General features: G+C 42.5%; 1 protein-coding gene across 4 annotated transcripts in view; it reads right to left on the reverse strand.

The window, feature by feature from the left end:
• The window catches only part of piwil2 (piwi-like RNA-mediated gene silencing 2), a 33030-nt gene continuing 5154 nt past the window's right edge, over positions 1–27876 (reverse strand). For 3 of the 4 annotated variants that reach the window (XM_024417801.2, XM_042320683.1, XM_042320682.1), the window contains exons 7-23: positions 27637–27754; positions 27232–27356; positions 24715–24795; positions 24506–24619; positions 22090–22278; positions 20189–20273; positions 19781–19873; positions 19368–19508; positions 11978–12091; positions 11302–11490; positions 10799–10900; positions 8305–8421; positions 7364–7452; positions 6903–7008; positions 1876–2129; positions 1287–1394; positions 1–1078 (exon numbers count right to left, since the gene is read on the reverse strand). In XM_024417801.2, coding sequence (XP_024273569.2) covers positions 922–1078; positions 1287–1394; positions 1876–2129; positions 6903–7008; positions 7364–7452; positions 8305–8421; positions 10799–10900; positions 11302–11490; positions 11978–12091; positions 19368–19508; positions 19781–19873; positions 20189–20273; positions 22090–22278; positions 24506–24619; positions 24715–24795; positions 27232–27356; positions 27637–27754 — 2182 coding nt within the window. In that variant the 3' untranslated portion in view covers positions 1–921. The remainder of the gene's footprint in view (positions 1079–1286; positions 1395–1875; positions 2130–6902; positions 7009–7363; positions 7453–8304; positions 8422–10798; positions 10901–11301; positions 11491–11977; positions 12092–19367; positions 19509–19780; positions 19874–20188; positions 20274–22089; positions 22279–24505; positions 24620–24714; positions 24796–27231; positions 27357–27636; positions 27755–27876) is intronic. The other variant, XM_042320684.1, reaches the window with a different exon arrangement.

The raw sequence follows: 27876 nt of genomic DNA on the forward strand, positions 1-27876 counted from the left end.
TTAAGAAAACTTCCCATACACACACCAGTTTTATTTGCAACAGCAATGTATCTGGAGCAACAAAACAGAGGACAACACAAATAAAACCCACTATGGTTGTATTAAATTACAACAGACTTGAATTTCACACTATCACTTCACAAAAATAAAATCTCCTCTGGTCTCTGTGGGTCATGCAAACCGTGGAAAACTGGCCCTTTTTTGTTTTATAAACATTTGTTCCCATTCCTCAAAGCACTGAAAGCAGCTATATTTCTTAACTCTCAAACTGTTAGCCATGTAAAATCGAACCTCAGCGGCAGAGCGAAAGCTTGTGTCTGAGGGCATGCACAAGCTGATGTGTAGCAGTAATCAGTAGCCATAATCAGGATCTTTGACTCAACCTTTAGTCAATAGTTTCTTCATTCTCAAGTCAGTGTTTTCTGAATTCCCATAGCTAGTTACAGGGGGAACATTGGAATTTAGGAAATCCTTCATTATTAAATTAGCTACATGAAGTAGTCCAACAATCTATACGCCGCCATCTTACAGAGTATCATGGTCTTCTCTCATTGACAATGATGCTCTATAATGGCAGTGTATACCTAGTTGGACTACTTCATGTAGCAAAAATAGATTCAATTTAAAAACAGAGCATTGTTTCTAAATTCCAACATACCACCTGCAATAGGACACGGTTTCTACGACAACAGTGCCTGGGGGGGGGGGGGGGTCTATGTCAGACACCATTAGAACACTGGCTGCTAAACAAAACAAAAAAAATGCTTTTATCTGATCCAAAAGTCAATGTGAAAGCCTCCCCCTTTCTCATTTATTTTCCTCCTTCCATTTTTCTTCTTCACGGCTTTCTCTGTTGCGACATGTTAATTGTTGTGCAGACTGGTATGCTCCTAAGAGGGGCTGAGGCTAAGGAGGCACACATTAGAGGAAGTACAGCTTGTCTGCCAGCTGGATAGCTGGCTCTGAGTGGAGGTACTGGCCCGACAGGAAGGCCAGTTTGTGGGCATACTTGCACGGCGCAGGCACTCGGATAGTCCCGGGCCAATTCCAGTACATGTGGCACATTTTGAAGGTCAGCCTAGAGTGAGACCAAGAGTTAGATTGTGTTATAACAGGGTTATATGTTAATGCTGCAAGAATGACAGGCTTTCATGTGACGCATCCACTCCACCCACCAACGTATAAAGTCAACAATAACTGAGTTATGTAAACTGGCAGATACTATTTGGCCCTTACTGCCAACTAGAGATTTATGGTGGCATAATTCACTGTACATCTAACATTACCTTTGCAAGTGGTCTGGGGAGAGGTTTGCTGTGTTGTAGACTGAGATGTAGTGTGTAGGCAGGCCACAGCCCTGTCGAACGTGATGCGCCATTAGGTAGAAGTCAACCCTGGGGAGAGAAATATAAATAATTTGATAAATGATGAAGCGTTACAAAACTGATGACTTAAGCCTAATTCTGTCCACTTCTCCACTGAAGTATGCACTTGTTCATTCCCCCCCCATGGATAGGGTCAGAGGAGGAGAAAGGGGAAGAGAACCAGCACTGCGCTCCATTAAAGTGATACTTCAGGATTTTGTCTATTTCCCCAGAGTCAGATAAACTCATGGATACCATTTTTATGCCTCTGTGTCCAGAATGAATGAAGTTTGAGGTAGTTTCAAGACACAATGCCAACTAGCTTAAGTGCAATGACTGGAAGTCTATGGGTATATGCTAGTCATTGCACTAATGCTAGTTAGCATTGGCTCACGAAACTACCTCTAACATAAAAATGGTATCCACGAGTTCATCTGATTCTGGGGAAGTAGATGAAGGGCCACATTGCCAAAATCCTGAAGTATCCCTTAAAGACAGAGCCAGGACTAACCATTCCCTGTTGGTGACTGTGTGGTCCAGGACAGTTCCTGGCGGAGGCGTTCCAAAGCGGTCTCCGGAACAGGAGTACAGGTTGGTGCTGACACGTTTCTGTACCACGATGAAGGCGAGCTTGGGCTCATAGTTAGGGAACGTCTCAAAACACTTGAGCAGCTGAGGGATCTCATACAGCTCCACTGTCTTCAGCTGGCCGTCAGACACTCCGTCCCGATATACCACAATCTTCTCCGGGAAGTTATGGTTCACCTGGAAAAACATAAATCACGGCATATTTTTCACTAGCATATGGGTCTTTCTATAAAACTAGGATACCAGTGATGATTTCCTGCACTGGACAACTAACTATACAGTAGCTGTTGATAAGTCATTGATAATAATTAGCAAACATTTTTAATGTAATTACATTAAGATATAATGGGGATCATAAGATTCACGAGTTGATTTAAAACCGGTTTAATCCTTTATCATGGTTGATGTCTTGATGGATTTGTCCAAAATTGTATGACATAAAACATTACTCTTCTGTCCTTGCATTTACGGAGGGCAAAGTTGTCTTTATATCATATATTAAGCATTAAATCAGTTAACCTCTCTGGGATTGGGGGCCGTATTTTCACATCCAGATGAAAAGCATGCACAATCAGTTAAATTAGACATTGAACTTGTAAGAATCCTGGATCTAGCTGTAAGGACAGTTTTTTTGTAAAGAGATCCGGGAAATGCAGTAAAATTGTGTCTTAAGTTACAAATGAAAATAGTTTCAACAAATCCAAAATAATAAATGCGATTGCAAAATCGAATGCCCCTAAATCAAAGAGTCGCCTTACCTTGCTTGATACTTAAAACCTAAAATCGATACTGTCATTAAAGTGGTTCTTCAATTATGCATAATACTTGTTGGATGCGCATTTGGTGTCCAGATGATTAGTTACGCAGTGAAAATGGATACACATCTGATGCAACAGTCCAAGTGCTGGAAAAATGTCCTGATAATGTGTGTCTCATTCGTTACACCGGTGAAGACAGTTGTGCCTGGATCCACGTTCAATCTAATATCCTAGATTTAACAGAAAGCAACAAGGTAATATGTTAATGTTTTCATTTGTTTCTGGACACAGCCTACCGCACGCAATTGTCTAGGAAAGACTATTGTGCAACACCCAACACTATTCCGATTAATTATTCTGGATATAATGACAAATTACATAGCCTAGTGGGATTATTCACAACATGATCTGGTAATGAATAAAATGACAAATGCATTTTGTTTTCCATGTTACACCTGCAAATTTAAACGATGCAAAGGGGCTTGAAGTAGCCTAATTGAACCTGAATTTGGAGCTGACGTTATCTTCCTGTCTGGGTTGGTGCCCCCCTTGGGTTGTGCCGTGGCAGAGATCTTTGTGGGCTATACTCTGCTTTGTCTCAGGATAGTAAGTTGGTGGTTGAAGATATCCCTCTAGTGGTGTGGGTGCTGTGCTTTGGCAAAGTGGGTGGGGTTATATCCTGCCTGTTTGGCCCTGTCCGGGGGTATAATCGGATGGGGCCACAGTGTCTCCCAACCTCTCCTGTCTCAGCCTCCAGTATTTATGCTGCAGTAGTTTATGTGTCGGCGGGCTAGGGTCAGTCTTTTATATCTAGAGTACTTCTCCGGTCTTATCCGGTGTCCTGTGTGAATTTAAGTATGCTCTCTCGGAGGACCCGAGGCCTAGGACCATGCCTCAGGACTACCTGGAATGATGACTCCTTGCTGTCCCCAGTCCACATGGCCTTGCTGCTGCTCCAGTTTCAACTGTTCTGCCTGGTGCTATGGAACCCTGACCTGTTCACCAGACGTGCTACCTGTCCCAGACCTGCTGTTTTCAACTCTCTAGAGACAGCAGGAGCGGTAGAGATACTCTTAATGATCGGCTATGAAAAGCCAACTGACATTTACTCCTGAGGTATCGACAACTACTGTGATTATTATTATTTGACCATGCTGGTCATTTATGAACATTTGAACATCTTGGCCGTGTACTGTTATAATCTCCACCCGGCACAGCCAGAAGAGGACTGGCCATCCCTCATAGCCTGGTTCCTCTAGGTTTTTTCCTAGGTTTTGGCCTTTCTAGGGAGTTTTTCCTAGCCACCGTGCTTCTACACCTGCATTGCTTGCTGTTTGGGGTTTTAGGCTGGGTTTCTGTACAGCACTTTGAGATATCAGCTGATGTAAGAAGGGCTATATAAATAAATGTGATTCTATATTTAAGGAATAAGGCACGAGGAGGTGTGGTACATGGCCAATATACCACGGCTAAGGGCTGTTCTTATGCATGACACAAGACGTGCCTGGATACAGCTCTTAGCCGTGGTATATTGGCCATATGCCACAAATCCCTGAGGTGCCTTATTGCTATTATAAACTGGTTACCAATGCAATTAGAGCAAGAAAAATACATGTTTTGTCATACCTGTGATATACGGTCTGGTATACCACAGTTGTCATCCAATCTATATGTACAATTATATAAATTGTATAACATTATACAACAGGTGGGTCTAATCTTGATTGGTTAAAAACAGCATTCCAGGTGTCTATTCTATAAGTTACCACCGGCTAAATCTATGACGTAAAAATCATATTTACTCTGTTCCATCTGACTGCGCAATCCATTGTCTCATTAGACCAGCTAGGCAATTTATAAACTTGATCTCCACTATAAAAAAAATATCTAGACATCTCAAACTAACATTTAGTTTAACAGCAGAGATTTGTATAAACCTTGGAGTCTGTCTCTTCGACATTTGCAACATTGTTTCAATATTCAAATTCGATCTCCAGCTGTCCCATAGTATTGAACGTGTCAGGAGTTGGGATGAGACAGACCAGTCAAAATCATGAATCAGCTGGCATCATTTTTACGGATATAAGTCATGTAAATTGAAAAAAGGTAAAAAACGGAACGAAGTGCAGGTAGTTTGCTGTCTTTCCAGCTTCAGTTTGAAGTTAAGTGTGTTAGCTGTGTTGTGGCTAGCTCCTCTAAACAGTGTCCTGACAAATGAGCACATTTTTCATTGTTATGGATGTATCTAAAAAATAATGTCACTAAAAAACAGCTTTCCGAAATGCAGCTACTTTGCTGTTATTCTGGCTGCACTTTTTGATGTGACTAAGTTAGCTGTAGTTGGCTAGCTAGCAAGCAATGGATAAGAACGTTGACAGCCAATATAACAACGGAACATTTATAATGAACGACTGGGTCGCGTCCATAGATAGAGCAAAAAGACTGAACCATTATTTATTGAAAAGACCCATGCCCACTGCCAGTAAAAACTCTTTATTTTACTGTAACTAGATTTGAGAACACACACGGTCAAAAGTTTTAGAAAACCTAATCATTCAAGGGGTTCTCTTTATTTTGACTATTTTCTACATTGTAGAATGACAGTGAATACATCAAAACTATGAAATAACACATATGGAATCATGCAGTAACCAAAAAAGTGTTAAACAAATCAAAATATATTTTGTATTTGATATTCTTCAAATTACCCACCCTTTGCCTTGACAGCTTTGCACACTCTTGGCATTCTCTCAACCAACTTCATGAGGTAGTCACCTGGAATGCATTTCAATTAACAGGTGTGCCTTCTTAAAAGTTAATTTGTGGAATTTCTTTCCTTCTTAGTGCGTTTGAGCCAATCAGTTGTTTTGTGACAAGGTAGGGGGGTATACAGAAGATAACCCTATTTGGTAAAATACCAAGTCCATATTATGGCAAGAACAGCTCAAATAAGCAAAGAGAAATGATAGTCCATCATTACTTTAAGACATTAAGCTCAGTCAACACAGAACATTTCTAAAACTTTGAACGTTTCTTGAAGTGCAGTCACAAAAACCATCAAGCGCTATGATGAAACTGTCTCTCATGAGGACCACCACAGGAAAGGAAGACCCAGAGTTACCGCTGCTGCAGAGGATAAGTTCATTAGAGTTACCAGCCTCAGAAATTCCAGCCCAAATAAATGCTTCAAGTAACATACACATCAACATCAACTGTTCAGAGGAGACTGTGTGAATCAGGCCTTCATGATCGAATTGCTGCAAAGAAACCACTACTAAAGGACACCAATAAGAAGACACTTGCTTGACCCAAGAAACGCGAGCAATGGACATTAGACCGGTGTACATTTGTCATTTGGTCTGGAGTCCAAATTGGATATTTTTGGTTCCAATCACGTGTCTTTGTGAGACACGGTGTGGGTGAACGGATGATCTCCGCATGTGTATTTCCCACCGTAAAGCATGGGAGGAGGTGGTGTTATGGTGCTTTGCTGATGACATCGTCTGTGATTTATTTAGAATTCAAGGCACAATTAACCAGCATGGCTACCACAGCATTCTGAAGCGTTTACACCATCCCATTTGGTTTGGGCTTAGTGGGACTATCATTTGTTTTTCCACAGGTCAATGACCCAACAAACCTCCAGGCTGTGTAAGGGCTATTTGACCAAGAAGGAGAGTGATGCAGTGCTGCATCAGATGACCTGGCCTCCACAATCATCCTGACCTCAACCATATTGAGATGGTTTGGGATGAGTCGGACCGCAGAGTGAAGGAAAAGCAGCCAACAAGTGCTTAGCATATTTGGGAACTCAGTCAAGACTGTTGGAAAAGCATTCCAAGTGAAGCTGGTTGAGAGAATGCCAAGAGTGTGCAAAGCTGTCATCAAGGCAAAGTGTGTCTATTTGAAGATTAAAAAAATATAAAATATATTTTGATTTGTTTAACAAATTTTTGGTTACTACATGATTCCATGATGTGTTATTTCATAGTTTTTATGTCTTCACTATTATTCTACAACGTAGAAAATAGTAATGATAAAGAAAAACCTTTGAATGAGTAGGTGTTTAAAAACTTTGACCGGTAGTGTATATATATAAAAAAATCCCAGGCTGGGCTGAAAGGCCTTTAGTACACTGTGTTAAAAATAAATAAAAGGCCTCAACGCATAGTAGGCCTATTTTAAAAGTCACCTCATAGTATTTCTGCAGTGCAGCCAGCAGACACACTCTGAACCCGTTGATGATCTCCTCGTTGGGCATCTGGAAGGTCACTCTGGAGTACCACCTAGTCAGCAGGCTGAGTGAGGAATAGGAGGAAATGTCATAGGTTGAATCCCAAATAACACTCTATATAGTGCACCCTTTGGGGCCTGGTAAAAAGTAGTACACTATATAGGGTAGCCATCTAAACCCCAAAAGACTAGGTCTGGCTCTGACTGCATGTGTGGGTACACAGACCCACAAGCCACTGTGGCCCCTCATTATTTCAGATTTTTTGTTGCCCCCACTCCCATTAAATTTGCCCATCCCTGATATAGGGAATAGGGTGCCATTTGGGATACAACCATAATTACTCAGAAAAGCCATCAAGTAAGTTAATTTCATACACTGATATGTTACTGTGCGGTGTGTCTTTTAGGGGGCGTGATTACCTATTCAGGCTGGCGACGAAGCCCATGACTGATCTGTTCTTCTTGCTGGTGTCGTGATGGACGTCCACTCCAATCACCATCAGATGTTTCTGTTAAAACGTAAAGCAAAGACAGGCGCTAAAAACACTAAACTAAAACAGGAAATCTAACCGCTGGATAAATCCATTTGAATTCAATCACTTATTGACAACCCCCCCTTCTGTTTAATAGAAAAACAACCAAATTGGATGTTCTAAGTCCACAACAACGCTTAAACCACCTCAAGAGACCACTTTTGAGGTTAAGGTTGAGAAATGTAGATTTTGGGGTGTAGTTACCCTTTAAATCAACTGCACATCAGCCAGAGACCATTGTTTGGTTAGCATTGTTACTGATGTTTCTGTAGCGCTCATGTGATTGCAGAATTTGCTAAACAAATGGCCAATGGATCGATGCAAATAATCATGATATCCTTCTGCCAGGTGGGCATAGGCTAATTCGTAGTTAACATTTAATTGAGAAGGTTTAGGGAAAGCCTTTCGATCTACCAGAAGACGGTTGACATTCAGTTAGCATCATCGCTAACAGCAACACAAAGTGGTAGACAAACGCACACAGGGGCATTCCTGTGCAGTCAGAGCCAGGGTATTCCTGTGCCATTGCCTCTTCAGAAAGTTGAAAGAAAATACAAATCACTGGTGCATATTATTCATGTTTTATGATAAAAATTACATTTATAGTTTATTTCCTACTAAGTTCAATACATTTGGAATATTTTGACTTCCGTTTTAATGTCTGGATTCCATCCACGTTTTCCGCAACAAGAATTTCATAGGGTCCAAAGCTTGAATTCTGACTTGCATGTCTCACTGTCTCCATCTAGTGGACACATAGCATCTCTACACCCAAACATAGTCAACATCAGCCAAAACCTTACCAGTAGTGAAAAATATATCACTAACCAGAGGGACATTCACGGTCCACAGCTCTCCTCCCAGTTTGCAGTTCATCTGCAGCAGGATTTTCTGGGCTACGCTCCTCAGCTTTTGGGGTTGGGAGATGGTCCGGATGTTAATGGCCTACAAAGCCAAAGAAATTAACATTTTTCAATTTTAGATTTACCTTTGCTTTAGGCAGTTGATAAACCTTTTGGTTCCTTGCCTCTTTCCCTGAACCTTACACCTTTAGTATTCACAGATCTTATAGTACCTGAGTTAGTGGTGTAAAGTAGCCCTACCTAAGCAGTTTTTATGAGTCTCTCGACTTTACATTTATATAACTTTTGCTTTTACTTCACACTTAAAGAAAGTAATGCATTATATACTCTATACACTTTCCCCTGACACCCAGAAGTACTCATTAGATTTTGATGGACAGGATAATTAACTCACTTATTAAGAGTACAACCCTGGTCATCCATACTGCATGTGATTTGGCGGACTCAGCAAAACACACATGCGTCGTCTGTAAATTATGCCTGAGTGTTGGGAGTGTGCCACTGGCTATCCGTAAATAAAAAAATATATATACACTGCTCAAAAAAATAAAGGGAACACTAAAATAACACATCCTAGATCTGAATGAATGAAATATTCTTATTAAATACTTTTTTCTTTACATAGTTGAATGTGCTGACAACAAAAATCACAAAAATGATCAATGGAAATCAAATTTATCAACCCATGGAGGTCTGGATTTGGAGTGACACTCAAAATTAAAGTGGAAAACCAGACTACAGGCTGATCCAACTTTGATGTAATATCCTTAAAACAAGTCAAAATGGGGCTCAGTAGTGTGTGTGGCCTCCACGTGCCTGTATGACCTCCCTACAACGCCTGGGCATGCTCCTGATGAGGTCGCGGATGGTCTCCTGAGGGATCTCCTCCCAGACCTGGACTAAAGCATCCGCCAACTCCTGGACAGTCTGCGGTGCAACGTGGCATTGGATGGATGGAACGAGACATGATGTCCCAGATGTGCTCAATTGGATTCAGGTCTGGGGAACGGGCGGGCCAGTCCATAGCATCAATGCCTTCCTCTTGCAGGAACTGCTGACACACTCCAGTCACATGAGGTCTAGCATTGTCTTGCATTAGGAGGAACCCAGGGCCAACAGCACCAGCATATGGTCTCCCAAGGGGTCTGAGGATCTCATCTCGGTACCTAATGGCAGTCAGGCTAACTCTGGCGAGCACATGGAGGGCTGTGCGGCCCCCCAAAGAACCCCACACCATGACTGACCCACCGCCAAACCGGTCATGCTGGAGGATGTTGCAGGCAGCAGAACGTTCTCCACGGCGTCTCCAGACTCTGTCACGTCTGTCACGTGCTCAGTGTGAACCTGCTTTCATCTGTGAAGAGCACAGAGCGCCAGTGGCGAATTTGCCAATCTTGGTGTTCTCTGGCAAATGCCAACGTCCTGCACAATGTTGGGCTGTAAGCACAACCCCCACCTGTGGACGTCGGGCCTTCATACCACCCTCATGGAGTCTATTTCTGACCGTTTGAGCAGACACATGCACATTTGTGGCCTGCTGGAGGTCATTTTGCAGGGCTCTGGCAGTGCTCCTCCTTGCACAAAGGCGGAGGTAGCGGTCCTGTTGCCCTCCTACGGCCTCCTCCACGTCTCCTGATGTACTGGCCTGTCTCCTGGTAGCGCCTCCATGCTCTGGACACTACGCTGACAGACACAGCAAACCTTCTTGCCACAGCTCGCATTGATGTGCCATCCTGGATGAGCTGCACTACCTGAGCCACTTGTGTGGGTTGTAGACTCCATCTCATGCTACCACTAGAGTGAAAGCACCACCAGCATTCAAAAGTGACCAAAACATCAGCCAGGAAGCATAGGAACTGTGAAGTGGTCTGTGGTTGCCACCTGCAGAACCACTCCTTTATTGGGAGTGTCTTGCTAATTGCCTATAATTTCCACCTGTTGTCTATTCCATTTCCAGAACAGCATGTGAAATTGTCAGTGTTGCTTCCTAAGTGGACAGTTTGATTTCACAGAAGTGTGATTGACTTGGAGTTACATTGTGTTGTTTAAGTGTTCCCTTTATTTTTTTGAGCAGTGTATATATATTGCCGTCTGGTTTGTTTAATATAAGGAACTTGAAATTATTTATGCGTTACTTTTGATATTTAAGCATATTTTAGCAATTACATTTACTTATGATACTTAAGTATATTTAAAACCAAATAATTAGACTTTTACTTACGTAGTATTTTACTGGGTGAGTTTTACTTGAGTCATTTCCAATTAAGGTATCTTTACTTTTTCTCAATTTTGACAACTATTTCTACCACTGCAGAGGTGTAGGTTAAGAAAAACAGTGCTGGCACCTAGCCATGTTATTTTTTGTACATTTACTGTATGTTGTGTGTTTGTTGCAGAGTGGACAATCCTGGCTAAATGAAGATCAATAGTGAATTGTTTGGAGGTGTGGCAGAATTAACCTGAGAGGGCACGGGACTCTGGACGCAGCACAGCTTCTTGATGGCACTGTAGAGGTCGTCTCTGTTGCCTGTCATAATGCACACTACCAACTGCACATTGGGCTGAAAAACGGGCCAAGGTAAAAAGAGAAAGCTCATAATAGATTCATAATTAATAGGATTTATATAGTGCTCTTCCACATCAAAGCGCTTTAGAATGAAAGGACAAATCTCCCTACCACCACCGTTTATGCATTACTGATGTGAATAACTCAAACATCATCATAGAAATAACCACAAAGTTGAGATACATTCGAGAAACAAACTAACTTCCACATTTTTATTAGTCAAATGTTTGAAGTAGGCTCAAAGGTTTGGGCTGTAAGAGAGGTTGGGAAGATATTCAGAACATTTTTACTGTATTTCTCTTCATGGCCTATACAGCTTCTGTGACTCAATAACAACAATTGATCACAAAAAATGACTGTTCTAAGGTGCTCAGAGGCAGTAGTGTCATGTCCTACCTCACTAGTGAGCTGGGAGTGGATGCTCTTGACGTAGGTCTCGGTGCGGTCGTCCTTCAGCTCCACGCGGATGGGCCGATCCAGCCTCAGGCCCATAGGTCCGGCCACCTTCCCAAAGCAGGACACTAGCTCCTCGGCCTGCTCAGCACAGCGCCGAGGGTAGAAAATGGCCCAGCAGTTCATGGGGATCTGAGAGAAAAACAACAGAACGGGCCAGAGAAGTTTGAGACTGAAATGGCATTATTCCCTATATTTTTTTATTTTACCTTTATTTAACTAGGCAAGTCAGTTAAGAACAAATTCTTATTTTCAATGACGGCCTAGGAACAGTGGGTTAACTGCCTGTTCAGGGGCAGAACGACAGATTTGTGCCTTGTCAGCTCGGGGATTTGAACTTGCAACCTTTCGGTTACTAGTCCAACACTCTACCCACTAGGCTACCCTGCCGCCCCATATAGTGCACTATGATTGGCCAGAGCCAGGCTGATTTCTTGATTCCTCAGTTTCTTTTTCTTCAACTAAATCAAAACGTTTAAAGTGACTGCGTGGGAGACTGATATCCTTAAATCAACCCTAAAACAGACTGCAATACAGACACAAATTATAGTAAGCTACCGTAGTCATTCTCCTGACATCATTAGTGTGCTGTACTTGACCCTTTGACCGTGAGACTCACACAACTGATAGAAGCATCCCTGATAACCTCCCTGGACCAGCTGACATCAGCTCCGGTGACAAAGGACACTGACTGCAGACAGATGGTCTCCAGAGGCAGAATTCTTCCTATAGTCTGGATGGAACAACAGAGAATAGTTCAAGTTTCCACAAGCACCCCCCCCAAACAAATGCCTGCGGGGTCGATAATTGTCGGTTATCACCCTAGCCATAGCGTGTGTGTGTGTGTGTAAAAGAAATAGGCCCCCCGACCCACCATTTTTGTCAAACAAGCTCTATTTTGTAGTCCAGCAACTATCACGAAATAACACTGATCACATTTTTTCACACTTTTACAGTTATTTTAAAATCAGCTCTTGTACAATATGATATAAAACACAGGGAAAATGTATTTGACTGCACTGGGCATTTAAATAATCCTGTAAGAGTCTGCTGACTTCCACAGGCTTTTAAGAGGCATTTTCTCAGCTATTTGCAATACAGGTAAAACCAATATTCTTTGAAAATCCCAGATAAGTATCATTAGAACCATTCAATCCATTTCCTTTTATCATATTTTGAACCACTCTCGACTAGCCTACCTATTGTTCGTGCAGTGAGGAGGATTCACCATCTTCATTTTTTCCCAACAATTTATCTGCAGATAATTGCTAAAAAGGATACCAGTATGCAAATTAGGAAGACAAATGAACGTCTTACCGATGCGATTCGGTAGGCTACTGCCGAGTTATTCACTTAAAAACACCAGTCTGGCAAATCCTGATGGACTGCATATCGGAAATACAAATGAGATCTTTGGTTAACTTGCACCAATGCGATAGCTTGGACATATAACTACGTTACATGCCCGAACATCACTTTCACTGCCCCAGACATGGTATAGTTCTTAAATGCATTGGGGTCATGCAGGACCTATATCATGCTTTCGCTCTATATTCAGCTATTAATAGGCTATATTTGGTTATTATGATATGTATTAAGATGCTATGTAATAATTTAGCAATACAAGTCTACTCTATTCTTTAGAATCGCGTTGTATTAATTGCATACATTTTTGCTTCAAAAGCATGTCATTTTGAGAAGTTTTGAAAATAGAACACTGCCTCTAAGACAAACATTCCAGATAGATATCTACATGGCTACAGTAGGCTAGCCAAGACTAATGCTAGGCATCTTTTTGTAGCTTTATTTTTGCAGACCATCCACAGTAGCCATCATATTGCTAGTATGTTCACTATTGAAGGTTTACTTCTGTAAATCACTTTCCCTAAAATAAATAAGCTCAGTGAGTAGATTTATGAGGCGCTTTTTGCTCAAGACAGCTTGCATGTGCTGTGTGAAGGCATCAACTCATGTATGCTCAGGTATTTGGGACTTGCGGGAGCGTGGTGGTGCTTGAACGAACGGTCATTAATTTTGCTCAAATAAAAATAGCATGACTTTTTGTCTGAAGAGAATTGAAAAGTTGCCTTTTAATTTAAGTGGAAAAAGTAGCCAGCTGAAAATGAGTTCGTAATCGGCTGTATAGCCGACAGCCAGTGCTAGTGGAAAACACTATCTTGCTTATCAACTGAGATTTACTTCTGGGAATTGCTTTTATTACTTGACTACTTTTATAGTTACACAAAGAAAGGTATGTGAGCCTGTATGCATAAAACGTCTCCAGCATGGGGAAAAGTAAAACCGGAGAGTAGTGGATATATACTACCGTGGTTAAGGAGTCAGGGTAAGAGCTCTGTATAAACATTCTTTACCCTCGAGTCTGATTAACTCACCAGGTATGTATTTTTAGGAGACTTTTTAACCCATTAAGAGCTATTCTAACCCATTAGGAGATGCAAGCAGGTCACTGCAAATTGTTAATCAACTGAGATTCACCCCTGGGAATTGCTTTTAATTACTTGACTTTTAAAAGCAGGTTTTAGACAATTTATGATATGCTCTTGTGGGTAAACATTAAGGGAGAAGCGGTTTGTCCCTAAGATGAAAATCAGGGTGGGGACTGTGGATCCGTCTATGTCCGTTAGTACGTTCATTCGTCACACGCGATATCTGAGACAGCACTAGCCCAATTTTGACTCAACTTTGGAGAGTCTTGCCACAGAGATCTGGCATTTTACAAAATTACTCTGATTGGCCAGATGGTGGTGCTATAACAAGCGATTGAAAATGCTAAATCTGAAAGGTCACGCCCGAAACGCTGTTTGACCTAAAGTCATGAAATTCGGTACATATGTCCCTCTCCTCACAAGGAACATGTTTTCGTCAGGGTCCCATAAGGTGCGACATGATGGAATTGAAAAGTTGTAAAAAAAAACATCATTCATGGGGGACAACAACGTTTAAATGTTGCCCTGTTTTTCACAGTTCTAAGTTGTTTTTCGAAGGCTAAACTCAGCTTCAACGTGGACCCTGGGAGCTGTGCTGGTAACCTTTCTGCATACAGGACAATCCCAATAGACCTAACCATAGCAAGTGATTAAGGACCAGAAGAACTTCATTCAATTTCATAGTAATCATAAATGTGAATTTGTGAATTTAATTTAACACACGGCTGACCTCGTCCATTTACCGTCAATGGATTTCACTAACGACGATCCAGTACCCGGCCATTTTTGAAAAATGTGTGAGTGAGAATGTTGTTTATTATGTAATGAGCTGTGTGGAGTCTCACCACTAGGGTGACCACATTTAAAATACCCAAAAGCGTGACAACAAGATGATTTTGCGGGACATTGCGGGTCAGTGTAGTAGATGGTGTTAAAGTATATAGCCTCCCTTTATTTTGTTTCAATCAAAGCATATTCTGCCTAGTGGTCCGCACTGTTGAGTTTTGGCCACATTACATAATTTTTCTAAAATCGTATAAGAAATGTGGTGGTGTTTTTGGTGTAACAGTGACGTTATACCAAGGCATAAAATGGAAACCTGCAAATGTGGGTAGGTTTAGTTATTGGCGGGTAAGAATGTCTATTTCACCAGCCACGTTGGTGGGTGGTCAATTTGCAAGGCTCTACATTGAGAGCATTATATTCGCAAAGAAAAACTGTCAAAAGTATGTGCACGTGCGAGTTAGAACAATGCTGCGGTAGCTGTTTAAGTATTCCTGCCCTTTTGTTTCATAGCTGCTAATTGCACAAAGAAATACAAATCCTTTCTCATCTCGAGCATAAACTGCCTTGCATAGGAGATGTGTGCAATGAGTGGTGATAATCATTTTGAGGCACTGGCACATGCATAAAAGTTGGTCTAGTTTACTTGACAGTCTACTAAGTGAGACTTTGTCCTCGTGAGTTTTTGGGGCTTTTTAGATTTTGTTCACAATTTCAGTTGTTTTTCAAACGTCGACTGCATCAATTGATAGCGAACAGACATCCTAGTCAGATTCCAAATCTCACACAGACTCCAGTGGCAACGTTAAGAAGGTAACCTCCCAGCATCTGAATATTGATATTTTGATTATTAAAAGACTCCGGTCACAAAAAAATGAAATTAAGCATTACACCACATTACTTCTTACTAATACATTTCTTATTTACGAAAGCATGCTCACCTGTTTTTTTTTGTACTTAACTATGAAAAAATATTTTAGCTGGTAAAAAAATCTGAGTGGCTGGTAGATTTTAAAAAATCTACTTAGACTTAACAGGATTGAATGAAGTAGAAGCAAATATGTTGAAAGAGCAACTAATGAGGACGAGAGCTTCGTAAGTTTGACGAAATTACTGTTTATCTTTAGAAGCAGATTTTTTTTAATAGTAGTTAATTAAGCCTGTCTTCTCCAAGTTTAGCTGGAATTTAGCCCGAAAGGATTAGAGAAATATGATTGGTTGACGAACAGCTCATTACAAGATCATGGGCATTAATATGGAGTTGGTCCCCCCTTTGCTGCTATAACAGCCACCACTCTTCTGGAAAGGCTTTCCACTACATGTTGTAACATTGCTGCAGGGACTTGCTTCCATTCAGCTACAAAAACATTAGTGAGGTCGGGCACTGATGTTGGGCGATTAGGCCTGGCACAAAGTCAGTGTTCCAATTTATCCCAAAGGTGTTCGATAGGGTTGAAGTCAAGGCTCTATGCAGTCCAGTCAAGTTCATCCACACCGATCTCGACAAACCATTTCTGTATGGACCTCGCTTTGTGCACAGGGGCATTGTCATGCTGAAACAGGAAAGGGTCTCCTCCTCCACCAAACGTTACTGTTGGCACTAGACATTCAGGCAGGTAGCGTTCTCCTGGAATCCGTCAAACCCAGATTCATCATTCGAACTGCAAGAAAGTGAAGGTTGATTCATCACTCCAGAGAACGCTTTTCTACTGCTCCAGAGTCCAATGGCGGCGAGCTTTACACCACTCCAGCCAATGCTTGGCATTGCGCCTGGTGATCTTAGGCTTGTGTGCGGCAGCTTGGCCATGGAAATTAATTTCATTAAGCTTCCGACAAACAGTTCTTGTGCTGACGTTGCTTCAAGGCAATTTGGAACTCGGTAGTTAGTGTTGCAACTGAAGAAAGACCATTTTTACGCACTACGTGCTTCAGCATTCTGTGAGCTTATGTGGCCTACCACTTCGCGGCTGAGCCGTTGATGTTTCCACTTCACATTAACAGCACTTACAGTTGACAGGGAGACCGCTCTAGCAGTGCAGACATTTTACGAACTGACTTGTTGGAAAGGTGGCAATGGTTTGTCTATGGAGATTGCATGGCTGTGTGCTCAATTTTATACACCTGTCAGCAATGAAACAGCCAAATCCACTAATCTGAAGGGCTGTCCACACACATCTGTATATATAGTGTATGTTTTCATAAACGTAACGTGACTGCAAAAGACGGGTAGCATTGTCTGACTGAAATATGGGACAAATGGACCATTTTTTTCCAAATTTGTGGTGTATGAATTGATTGCAAAAAAAGATTTAAAAAAAAAATCACCTTTATTTAACCAGGTATGCCAGTTGAGAATAAGTTCTCATTTGCAACTGCGACCTGGCCAAGATAAAGCAAAGCAGTGTGACACAAACAACACAGAGTTACACATGGAATAAACAAATGTAGTCAATAACACAATAGGAAAAAAATCTATATAAAGTGTGTGCAAATGAGGTAAGATTAGGGAGGTAAGGCAATAAATAGGGCATGGTGGCGAAGTAATTACAATTTAGCAATTAAACACTGGTGTCATAGATCTGCATAAGATGAACGTGTAATTAGAGATAGGGGGGTGCAAAGGAGCAAAACATTTTTTATAACAATATGGGATGAGGTAGTTGGATGGGCTATTTACAGATGGGCTTTGTACAGGTGCAATGATCTGTGAGCTGCTCTGACAGCTGGTGCTTAAAGTTAGAGGGAGATATGAGACTCCAGCTTCAGTGATTTTTGCAATTCATTCCAGTCATTGGCAGCAGAGAACTGGAAGGAAAGGAGGCCAAAGGAGGAATTGGCTTTGGGGGTGACCAGTGAAATGTACCTGCTGGAGCGAGTGCTACGGGTGGGTGCTGCTATGGTGACCAGTGAGCTGAGATAAGGCGGGGCTTTACCTAGCAAAGACTTATAGATGACCTGGAGCCAGTGGGTTTGGCGACGAATATGAAGCGAGGGCCAGCCAACGAGAGCACACAGGTCACAGTGGTGGGTAGTGTATGGGGCTTTGGTGACAAAACAGATGGCACTGTGATAGACTGCATCCAATTTATTGAGTAGGGTATTGGAGGCTATTTTGTAAATGACATCGCCGAAGTCGAGGATTGGTAGGATGGTCAGTTTTACAAAGGTATGTTTGGCAGCATGAGTGAAGGATGCTTTGTTGCAAAATAGGAAGCCAATTCTAGATTTAACTTTGGATTGGAGATGTTTGATGTAAGTCTAGAAGGAGAGTTTACAGTCTAACCAGACACCTAGGTATTTGTAGTTGTCCACATATTCTAAGTCAGAGCCGTCCAGAGTAGTGATGTTGGACAGGCGGGCAGGTGCAGGCAGAGATCGGTTTAAGAGTATGCATTTAGTTTTACTTGTATTTAAGAGCAGTTGGAGGCCACGGAAGGAGAGTTGTATGGCATTGAAGCTTGCCTGGAGGGTTGTTAACACAGTGTCCAAAGAAGAGCCAGAAGTATACAGAATGGTGTTGTCTGCGTAGGTGGATCAGAGACTCGCCAGCAGCAAGAGCGACATCATTGATGAATACAGAGAAGAGAGTCGGTCGAAGAATAGAACCCTGTGGCACCCCCATAGAGACTGCCAGAGGCCCGGACAACAGACCCTCCAATTTGACACACTGAACTCTATCAGAGAAGTAGTTGGTGAACCAGGCAATGCAATCATTTGAGAAACCAAGGCTGTCGAGTCTGCCGATGAGGATGTGGTGATTGACAGAGTCTAAAGCCTTGGCCAAGTCAATGAATACGGCTGCACAGCATTGTTTTATCGATGACGGTTAAGATATCGTTTAGGACCTTGAGCGTGACTGAGGTGCACCCATGACCAGCTCGTAAAAGAGATTGCATAGAGGAGAAGGTACGGTGGGATTCGAAATGGTCGGTGATCCGTTTGTTAACTTGGATTTCGAAGACCTTAGAAAGGCAGGGTAGGATAGATAGAGGTCTAATAGTTTGGGTCTAGAGTGTCACCCCCTTTGAAGAGGGGGATGACCGCAGCAGCTTTCAATCTTGGAGGTCTCAGACAATACAAAAGAGAGGTTGAACAGGCTAGTAATAGGGGTTGCAACAATTGCGGCAGATAATTTTAGAAAGAGAGGGTCCAGATTGTCTAGCCCAGCTGACTTGTAGGGATCCAGATTTTGCAACTATTTCAGAACATCAGCTATCTGGATTTGGATGAAGGAGAAATGGAGAAGGCTTGGGCAAGTTGCTATGAGGACATACTTGTTGGTCGTCGGACAAAGGGCCAAAATGTGGGACTGACCCGTATAATCCGGGAATGTGGTCACCCTACTCACCACCAGGCTTGGGCGGTATACCGTATACTGGGGTATTTTGAAATACCACCAAATAAATTATCTCCAGCTCAGGGCTCCAGCTATGCATTTGGTTTGCTAACTTTCTAGGTAAGCAGCTAGCATGCCAGATCAAGCTTCTTGGTTACAGCAGAGATAAATAATCCCCTCCTGGATCAAGATCCCTGATGACTTATTATTTTTTGGGCTGTTGTTTTTTTTTCTCATTGGAAAGAAATAGCACCCCTTGTGTACACTGCCTTATTCCCCAGTATGGTTCAGGAACGGTAAGAAAATCTGAATACCGCCCCAACCTACTCACCACCAGATAAATAAATGTTAATTGTGTTTTTCTATGTGCGACTTTAGCTACACAACTAATTTGTCTCCGAGATAAATTATATGTTTTGTTTGATTGTGCAGTGTATACTCACCACCAGGATGTCTTGACTGATCTCCAGCCCCCAACGTGCCAGTTCTGTCTGGGCCTCTGGGTTGGTGTTGATGTTCTTCAGGAGCTGCTTCAGGGAGTGAGTGTGCTGCTCACTACTCACATTGATGTGCATCGTCAAGTCCTGGGACAGTAAAACCGGCACTTTCAGAATCTATACAGTACTAGACTATCCGCCCCAGTTACTATGTGACTTTTCTGGGTACAAATATAATTTGTACCCCCCCCTATTCAATTGATTTCATTGCGCCAGGAAAACTAAAGCAAGCGCAGCTAAAGTCTTTGATAGAAAAATTGGCTGGTTACTATTGCTATCAAATCACTGTGTTGCCTTCATGTACAGTGGATGTCATAGAACACTCCCCAGGGAGAATTCATTGCCGACAATGACTTTACCTTCATGGCGCGGAAATCCTTTCTCATTTTGTCAGGGATTCCAGTCATAAAGGAGAGCTCTGGCAGAAGCAGGATCTCGCCGGTTATGACTTGCTGTAAGACAAAATCACACAATTAAATATAATGTATATTGTATCTTTATGGAGAAAATGGCTCCAACTCAAAAACTCAAATGACTATCTACAAAGCATGTGTGATAGTAGAACATAAAGACGGAATGAATACAGACTCAAGCCACAAGGTGTCATTCTGTTACAAAGATACAGACAAGTACTTTGTTACAGGGTAGTTGGGTGTGTGAGGAAAGACAAGGTCCTGTTTATCGATGAGTATGAAATAAATAAGTACAAAAAGTTAACTATGTCAGGATAAAGCTACATTTCATAATATCCTTTGAAATAGTTTTACCTTTCCCCCAGGCTTGGACCTCTCTTTGGGTCGATGGATAAGCATGGGTTGGTCCATCTCTTTTATGGTGATGCCATAGTTTTTGCTGTTCAGATTATAGGAAAAAAGTTAAACTAGACAAGTTTTCCCCTATATTCATTTAGCAGCAGTGGCCACCGCTGCAAAAAAATATGGAATTTTCTTCATACACTGCTCAAACAATTAAAGGGAACACTAAAATAACATCCTAGATCTGAATGAATGAAATATTCTTATTAAATACTTTTTTCTTTACATAGTTGAATGTGCTGACAACAAAATCACACAAAAATTATCAATGGAAATCAAATTTATCAACCCATGGAGGTCTGGATTTGGAGTCACACTCAAAATTAAAGTGGAAAATCACACTACAGACTGATCCAACTTTGATGTAATGTCATTAAAACAAGTCAAAATGAGGCTCAGTAGTGTGTGTGGCCTCCACATGCCTGTATGACCTCCCTACAACGCCTGGGCATGCTCCTGATGAGGTGGCGGATGGTCTCCTGAGGGATGTCCTCCCAGACCTGGACTAAAGCATCTGCCAACTCCTGGACAGTCTGTGGTGCAACGTGGCGTTGGTGGATGGAGCGAGACATGATGTCCCAGATGTGCTCAATTGGATTCAGGTCTGGGGAACGGGCGGGCCAGTCCATAGCATCAATGCCTTCCTCTTGCAGGAACTGCTGATACATGCCAGCCACATGAGGTCTAGCATTGTCTTTGCATTAGGAGGAACCCAGGGCCAATCGCACCAGCATATGGTCTCATAAGGGGTCTGAGGATCTCATCTCGGTACCTAATGGCAGTCAGGCTACCTCTGGCGAGCACATGGAGGGCTGTGCGGCCCCCCCACACCATGACTGACCCACTGCCAAACCGGTCATGCTGGAGGATGTTGCAGGCAGCAGAACGTTCTCCACAGCGTCTCCAGACTCTGTCACGTGCTCAGTGTGAACCTGCTTTCATCTGTGAAGAGCACAGGGCGCCAGTGGCGAATTTGCCAATCTTGGTGTTCTCTGGCAAATGCCAAACATCCTGCACGGTGTTGGGCTGTATGCACAACCCCCACCTGTGGACGCCGGGCCCTCATACCACCCTCATGGAGTCTGTTTCTGACCGTTTGAGCAGACACATGCACATTTGTGGCCTGCTGGAGGTCATTTTGCAGGGCTCTAGCAGTGCTCCTCCTGCTCCTCCTTGCACAAAGGCGGAGGTAGCGGTCCTGCTGCTGGGTTGTTGCCCTCCTATGGCCTCCTCCACGTCTCCTGATGTACTGGCCTGTCTCCTGGTAGCGCCTCCATGCTTTGGACACTACGCTGGCAGACACAGCAAACCTTCTTGCCACAGCTCGCATTGATGTGCCATCCTGGATGAGCTGCACTACCTGAGCCGCACTACCTGAGCCACTTGTGTGGGTTGTAGACTCCGTCTCATGCTACCACTAGAGTGAAAGCACCACCAGCATTCAAAAGTGACCAAAACATCAGCCAGGAAGCATAGGAACTGAGAAGTGGTCTGGTCACCACTTGCAGAACCACTCCTTTATTGGGGGTGTCTTGCTAAATGCCTATAATTTCCACCTGTTGTCTATTCCAATTACACAACAGCATGTGAAATTTATTGTCAATCAGTGTTGCTTCCGAAGTGGACAGTTTGATTTCACAGAAGTGTGATTGACTTGGAGTTACATTGTGTTGTTTAAGTGTTCCCTTTATTTCTTTGAGCAGTGTATATACACACACACATTCCTGCCGAGGCGCTTTTAAATGGATAGTTGTTGGCTCAATGACTGGAAGTCTATGGGAACAGCTAGCATGCTATTGCGCTAACGCTAGAAGAACTCTACATAACAAATGCACACAATTCTCCAGCCTTACCTGTAGTACTCGACGAAAGTGGTCGTTGAGCCGTCGGCCATGGTGAAGGTGTCTTTGGGGGACTTGCCCCACTCAATGTCGTCGATGCGGTAGGTGCGGTTGTTGTATCGGGTGATGACAATGCTGCCTATCAGCTCTTTGGTGCACTCATCCTGGAAGCTCTCCCTGCTTTGCTGGTAGATCACGTTCCTGGATGGGAGAGGGGTCAAAAGGTCAAAGGTTATCAATCAGGGCCCCGCAACTCACCCCAATTTGGCCTGAAAACCACCCCATTTATGCTCTTCATATCATTCCATTTAAAACCTCAAAGTAAAAAAACAAGGGAATAACACTCGCACATGTCTTTTTATTCTACCACTGACTTTGCTGATAAATAAATGTACTTAATGTGTGGTTGTCTCACCTCTAGTTACCTAAAGATGAATGCACTAAATCGCTCTGAAAAAGAGCATCTGCTAAATGACTAAAATGTAAACTCATTTGTTCCTTGAATGTGACCCTTTAGTGCCCTAGCCTTGACATAACCCCGCAGTCTCAATTCCCTGAGATAGTATGTCTCAACCACTTTAAAACAGTGTCCAAACCTCTATGAGCAGGCAGATTTACTTTCCGTGAAAGCTTGTTGATGTGTGTGGAAATATACAGTTGAAGTCGGAAGTTTACATACACTTAGGTTTGAGTCATTAAAACGACTTTTTCAACCACTCCACAAATTTTGTGTTAACAAACTATAGTTTTGGCAAGTCGGTTAGGGCATCTACTTTGTGCATGACACAATTTTTCTAACAATTGTTTACAGACAGAATATTTCACTTATAATTCACTGAATCACAATTCAAGTGGGTCAGACATTTACATACACTAAGTTGACTGTGCCTTTAAACAGCTTGGAAAATTCCAGAAAATGTCATGGCTTTAGAAGCTTCTGATAGGCTAATTAACATAATTTGAGTAAATTGGAGGTGTACCTGTGGATGTATTTCAAGGCGTACCTTCAAACCCAGTGCCTCTTTGCTTGACATCATGGGAAAATCAAAAGAAATCAGCCAAGAAGTCAGATTTTTTTTTTTTTAGACCTCCACAAGTCTGGTTCATCCTTGGGAGCAATTTCCAAACAGCTGAAAGTACCACGTTCAGCTGTACAAACAATAGTACGCAAGTATAAACACCATGGGACCACGCAGCCGTCATACCGCTCAGGAAGGAGACACGTTCTGTCTCCTAGAGATACGAGTCCAGTATCGACATAACCTGAAAGGCCGCACAGCAAGGAAGAAGCCACTGCTCCAGAACCAACATAAAAAAGCCAGACTACGGTTTGCAACTGCACATGGGGACAAAGATCATACTTTTTGGAGAAATGTCCTCTGGTCTGATGAAACAAAAATAGAACTGTTTGGCCATAGTGACCATCATTATGTTCGGAAGAAAAAGGGGGAGGCTTGCAAGCCGAAGAACATCATCCCAACCGTGAAGCACGGGGGTGCCAGCATCATGTTGTGGGGGTGCTTTGCTGCAGGAGGGACTGGTGCACTTCACAAAATAGATGTCATCATGAGGTAGGAAAATGGTGTGGATATATTGAAGCAACATCTCAAGACATCAGTCAGGAAGTTAAAGCTTGGTCGCAAATGGGTCTTCCAAATGGACAATGACCCCAAGCATACTTCCAAAATTGTGGCAAAATGGCTTAAGGACAACAAAGTCAAGGTATTGGAGTGACCATCACAAAGCCCTGACCTCAAACCTATTGAAGACTTGTGGACAGAACTGGAAAAGTGTTTGAGAGCAAGGAGGCCGACAAACCTGACACAGTTAGACCAGCTGTCAGGAGGAATGGGCCAAACTTCACCCAACTTACTGTGGGAAGCTTGTGGAAGGATACCCAAAACATTTGACCCAAGTTAAACAATTTAAAGGCAATGCTACCAAATACTATTTGAGTGTATGTAAACTTCTGACCCACTGGGAATGTGATGAAAGAAATAAAAGCTGAAATAAATACTTCTCTACTATTATTCTGACATTTCACATTCTAAAAATAAAGTGGTGATCCTAACTAACCTAAGACAGGGAAATTTTACTAGGATTAAATGTCAGGAATTGTGAAAAACTGAGTTTAAATGTATTTGGCTGAGGTGTATGTAAACTACCGACTTCAACTCTACATGGTGTATCAATGAATATGCTATTTGTAAATATCTCTATGACCAGCATAAGAATACGGCCTGTTTAAATTTTTATGAACTCATCACATACTGTAGACAGTGCATCATGTGGATATGCACACCATGTGAACAAATAACTGGCAAGAGAAGAGATTTATCATGCATATTTTTGAGTATCACAAAAGTTAGTAAGTTACGCAATGCAACAATGCTTCTATGTGGTGTAAGGTGCACTGAAATAATCTCACATGCAGTCGAGGACAGAGTCATTTCGCAGCACTTTGTGGGACACATCCACCTGGAGGTACAGGCCTCCGTCAGTGTGCTTTATGCACGTTGAGTAACCTGGCCACACCTGCAACCTAGGATAACAAAAGACAGAAACCAAGGGGCTTGAGTCAACTGCTATGATCATTGAGATTTCAATTGGAGTATAATTTCTAATCTAATCACTTACCGATGCTTCCCAAGTATGACTGCGCTTTTTGGATCGTAATGATTCCGCCCCACAAGCTTCAGTCCCAGGATCTTCATTACCCTTGACAACACACATGAGGAGAACAATGTCTTGTTGCACCAGACAAATTTAACATTTGGTAAAGCCAGTGAGATGTTTAGTTTTTTATTTCATGTTTTTTTTTTTACAAAAATATAAAACGCAACATGCAACAAAGATTTTAATGAGTTACAGTTCATATAAGGAAATCAATCAATTGCAATAAATTCATTAGGCCCTAATCTATGGATTTCACATAACTGGGAATAGAGATATGCATATTTTGGTCAGAGATACACAGCATGGCCAAAAGGATGTGGACACCCTTCGTATTAGTGGATTTGGCCATTTCAGACACACCCGTTGCTGACAGGTGTATAAAAATCGAGCACACCACCATGCAATCTCCATAGACAAACACTGGCAGTAGAATGGCCTTGCTGAAGAGTTCAGTGACTTTCAACGTGGCACTGTCATAGGATGCCTCCTTTCCAACAAGTCAGTTCATCAAATTCCTGCCCTGCTAGAGCTGCCCCGGTGAACTGTAAGTGCTTTTATTGTGAAGTGGAAACATCTAGGAGCAACAACGGCTCATCAGAGAAGTAGTAGGCCACGCAAGCTCACAGAATGGGAACGCAGAGTGCTGATGCGTGTAAAAAAAAAAAAAAATGTCTGGCCTTGGTTGCAACCCTCACTAACTACAGAGTTCAAACTACCTCTGGAAGCAACATCAGCACAAGAACTGTTGGTCGGGACGCTTCATGAAATAGGTTTCCATGGTCGAGCAGCGCACACAAGACTAAGACCATCATGGGCAATGCCGATCGTTGGTGTAAAGTGCGGTCATTGGTCTCTGGAGCAGTGGAAACGGTTTCTCTGGCGTGATGAATCACACTTCATCTGGCAGTTCAACAGACAAATCTGGGTTTGGCGGATGACAGGAGAACGCTAACTGCCTGAATGCATAGTGCCAACTGTAAAGTTCGGTGGTGGAGGAATAATGGTCTGGGGCTGTTTTTCATGTTTCGGGCTAGGTCCTTTAGTTCCAGTGAAGGGAAATCTTAACACTACAGCATACAATAACATTCTAGACAATTCTGTGCTTCCAACTTTGTTGCAACAGTTTGGGAAAGGCCCGTTCCCGTTTAAGAATGACAATGTCCCCGTGCACAAAGCGAGGTCCATCCAGAAATACTTCTCGAGATCAGTGTGAAAGAACTTGTCTGGCCCGGACAGAGCCCTGACCTCGACCCTATTGAACACCTTTGGGATGAACGCCGACTGCGAGCCAGGCCTAATTGCCCAACATCAGTGTCCGACCTCACAAATGCGTGACAACTCCTTTTCAAAGAGTGGATGAGGTTGTTGATTGTGGCCTTGTGGAATGTTGTCCCACTCCTTTTCAATGGCTGTGACACGCTTACATCGATCCAGAGTATCCCAAACATGCTCAACGGGTGACATGTCTGGTGAGTATGCAAGCCATGGAAGAACTGGAACATTTTCAGCTTCTAGGAATTGTGAACAGATCCTTGTGACATGGGGCCATGCATTATCATGCTGAAACATGAGGTGATGGTGGCAGATGATGGTGGCACCACAATGGGCCTCAAGATCTCTTCACAGTATCTCTGTGCATTCAACTTGCCATTGTGCTCGTTGTTCGTAGCTTATGGCTATCCATACCATAACCCCACCGCCACCATGGGGCACTCTGTTCCCAACGTTGGCATCAGCAAACCGCTCGCCCACACAACGACGGTTAGACGTACTGCCAAATTTTCTAAAAGGAAGTTGGAGGCAGCTTCTGGTAGAGAAATAAACATTAAATTATCTGGCAACAGCTCTGGTGGACATTACTGCTGTCAGCATGCCCATTGCACACTCCCTCAAAACCTGGCATCTGTGTTGTGATAAAAACTGCACATTGTGCCCCTGTGTAATAATCATGCTGTTTAATCAGCTTTACATGTTGCATTTATATTCTTGTTCAGTGTATAATTCGCTACTTCAGTGAAAAATCTTTAGGATTTAGGGGGAAATGGAACGCTTTAAAAGAAGTCTGGTTTTCTGTGTAAAACAGCTGAAGCCTCGTAATAAAGCATGTTTTTGCATGAAGCTATCAAGCAAGCACAATAGATAAGAGATTAGCTCATTACTGACAATATGGGTACACTAAGGCCAGCTTAGCGCACAGAGAACTTCCCTCATAAGTAGACCACAGGCCTTTTGTTGAAAAACACCCCCAATATATCCTAATTTAAAGTGAAAATGTCAATTAGTGGTAGGCAATTAGCGGTTTATATTGCAGCACCAGTGTGTTATTATTAGATTCAAAATGGAAGCAAACAGAAAATCAGCAGGGACTACACAAACTTGTCCAATAAGAAATATTGTTTTCCATTGTAAAATATTTTGCCACAGTGTGCCCTAATGATGGCTAAGTTTTGCCCTAATGAATAAGGACGGCCCTGTCACCTTCTCAGCACCACGTTGTAGAAGGGGATGCACAGGTCAGAGTTGGGTGGAAGGATCTTAGTCATCTGGACCTTGATGTCAACCTCTTGGTTGTCAGTTCGTCTCACACTCTTTAGGTGAACCACCTGTATGGAGGAAAGATTAACATCACAACATGGGGCACAGAGGGGAAGATGGCTAAAGACAGAAGTGTAGCTGCCCTATGTGCCACACCGGTATTGTGCGTTGATGTTGGGTCTAGTTGAGTGAAGACACTTTTAAAACAGTATAGTTACTGTAACTCAAATGCGTAAGCAACTGTTCCCGTTTTTTGTGTATTTACAAGTATAAGCCAATTATCTGCACATAATTAATACACATCTATAGTCACAGACACAGTAGGCCAGACAGAGAAAAGTGACATACCTCTTCCATCTTCACAGGGAGGTAGAGAATTGAGCCATCAAAAGCAACAACCTCCCCAGTAGTGGGGCGATGGTCCTTCATCATGCCAAATCGCATACCCATCGACTCCACATTAGGACTGAAAAGTGGGACAAAATGTAATAAGTTACTCCTCTTTAACAAACCAAATGATATTTCCAGAGCAGATATTTTACACAGGAATGCTGCATAAAATATGAATGTAGCTAACACTTTTAACTT

Source organism: Oncorhynchus tshawytscha, linkage group LG04 (genome assembly GCF_018296145.1).
Source record: "Oncorhynchus tshawytscha isolate Ot180627B linkage group LG04, Otsh_v2.0, whole genome shotgun sequence".
Classification (NCBI taxonomy): Eukaryota; Metazoa; Chordata; class Actinopteri; order Salmoniformes; family Salmonidae; genus Oncorhynchus; species Oncorhynchus tshawytscha.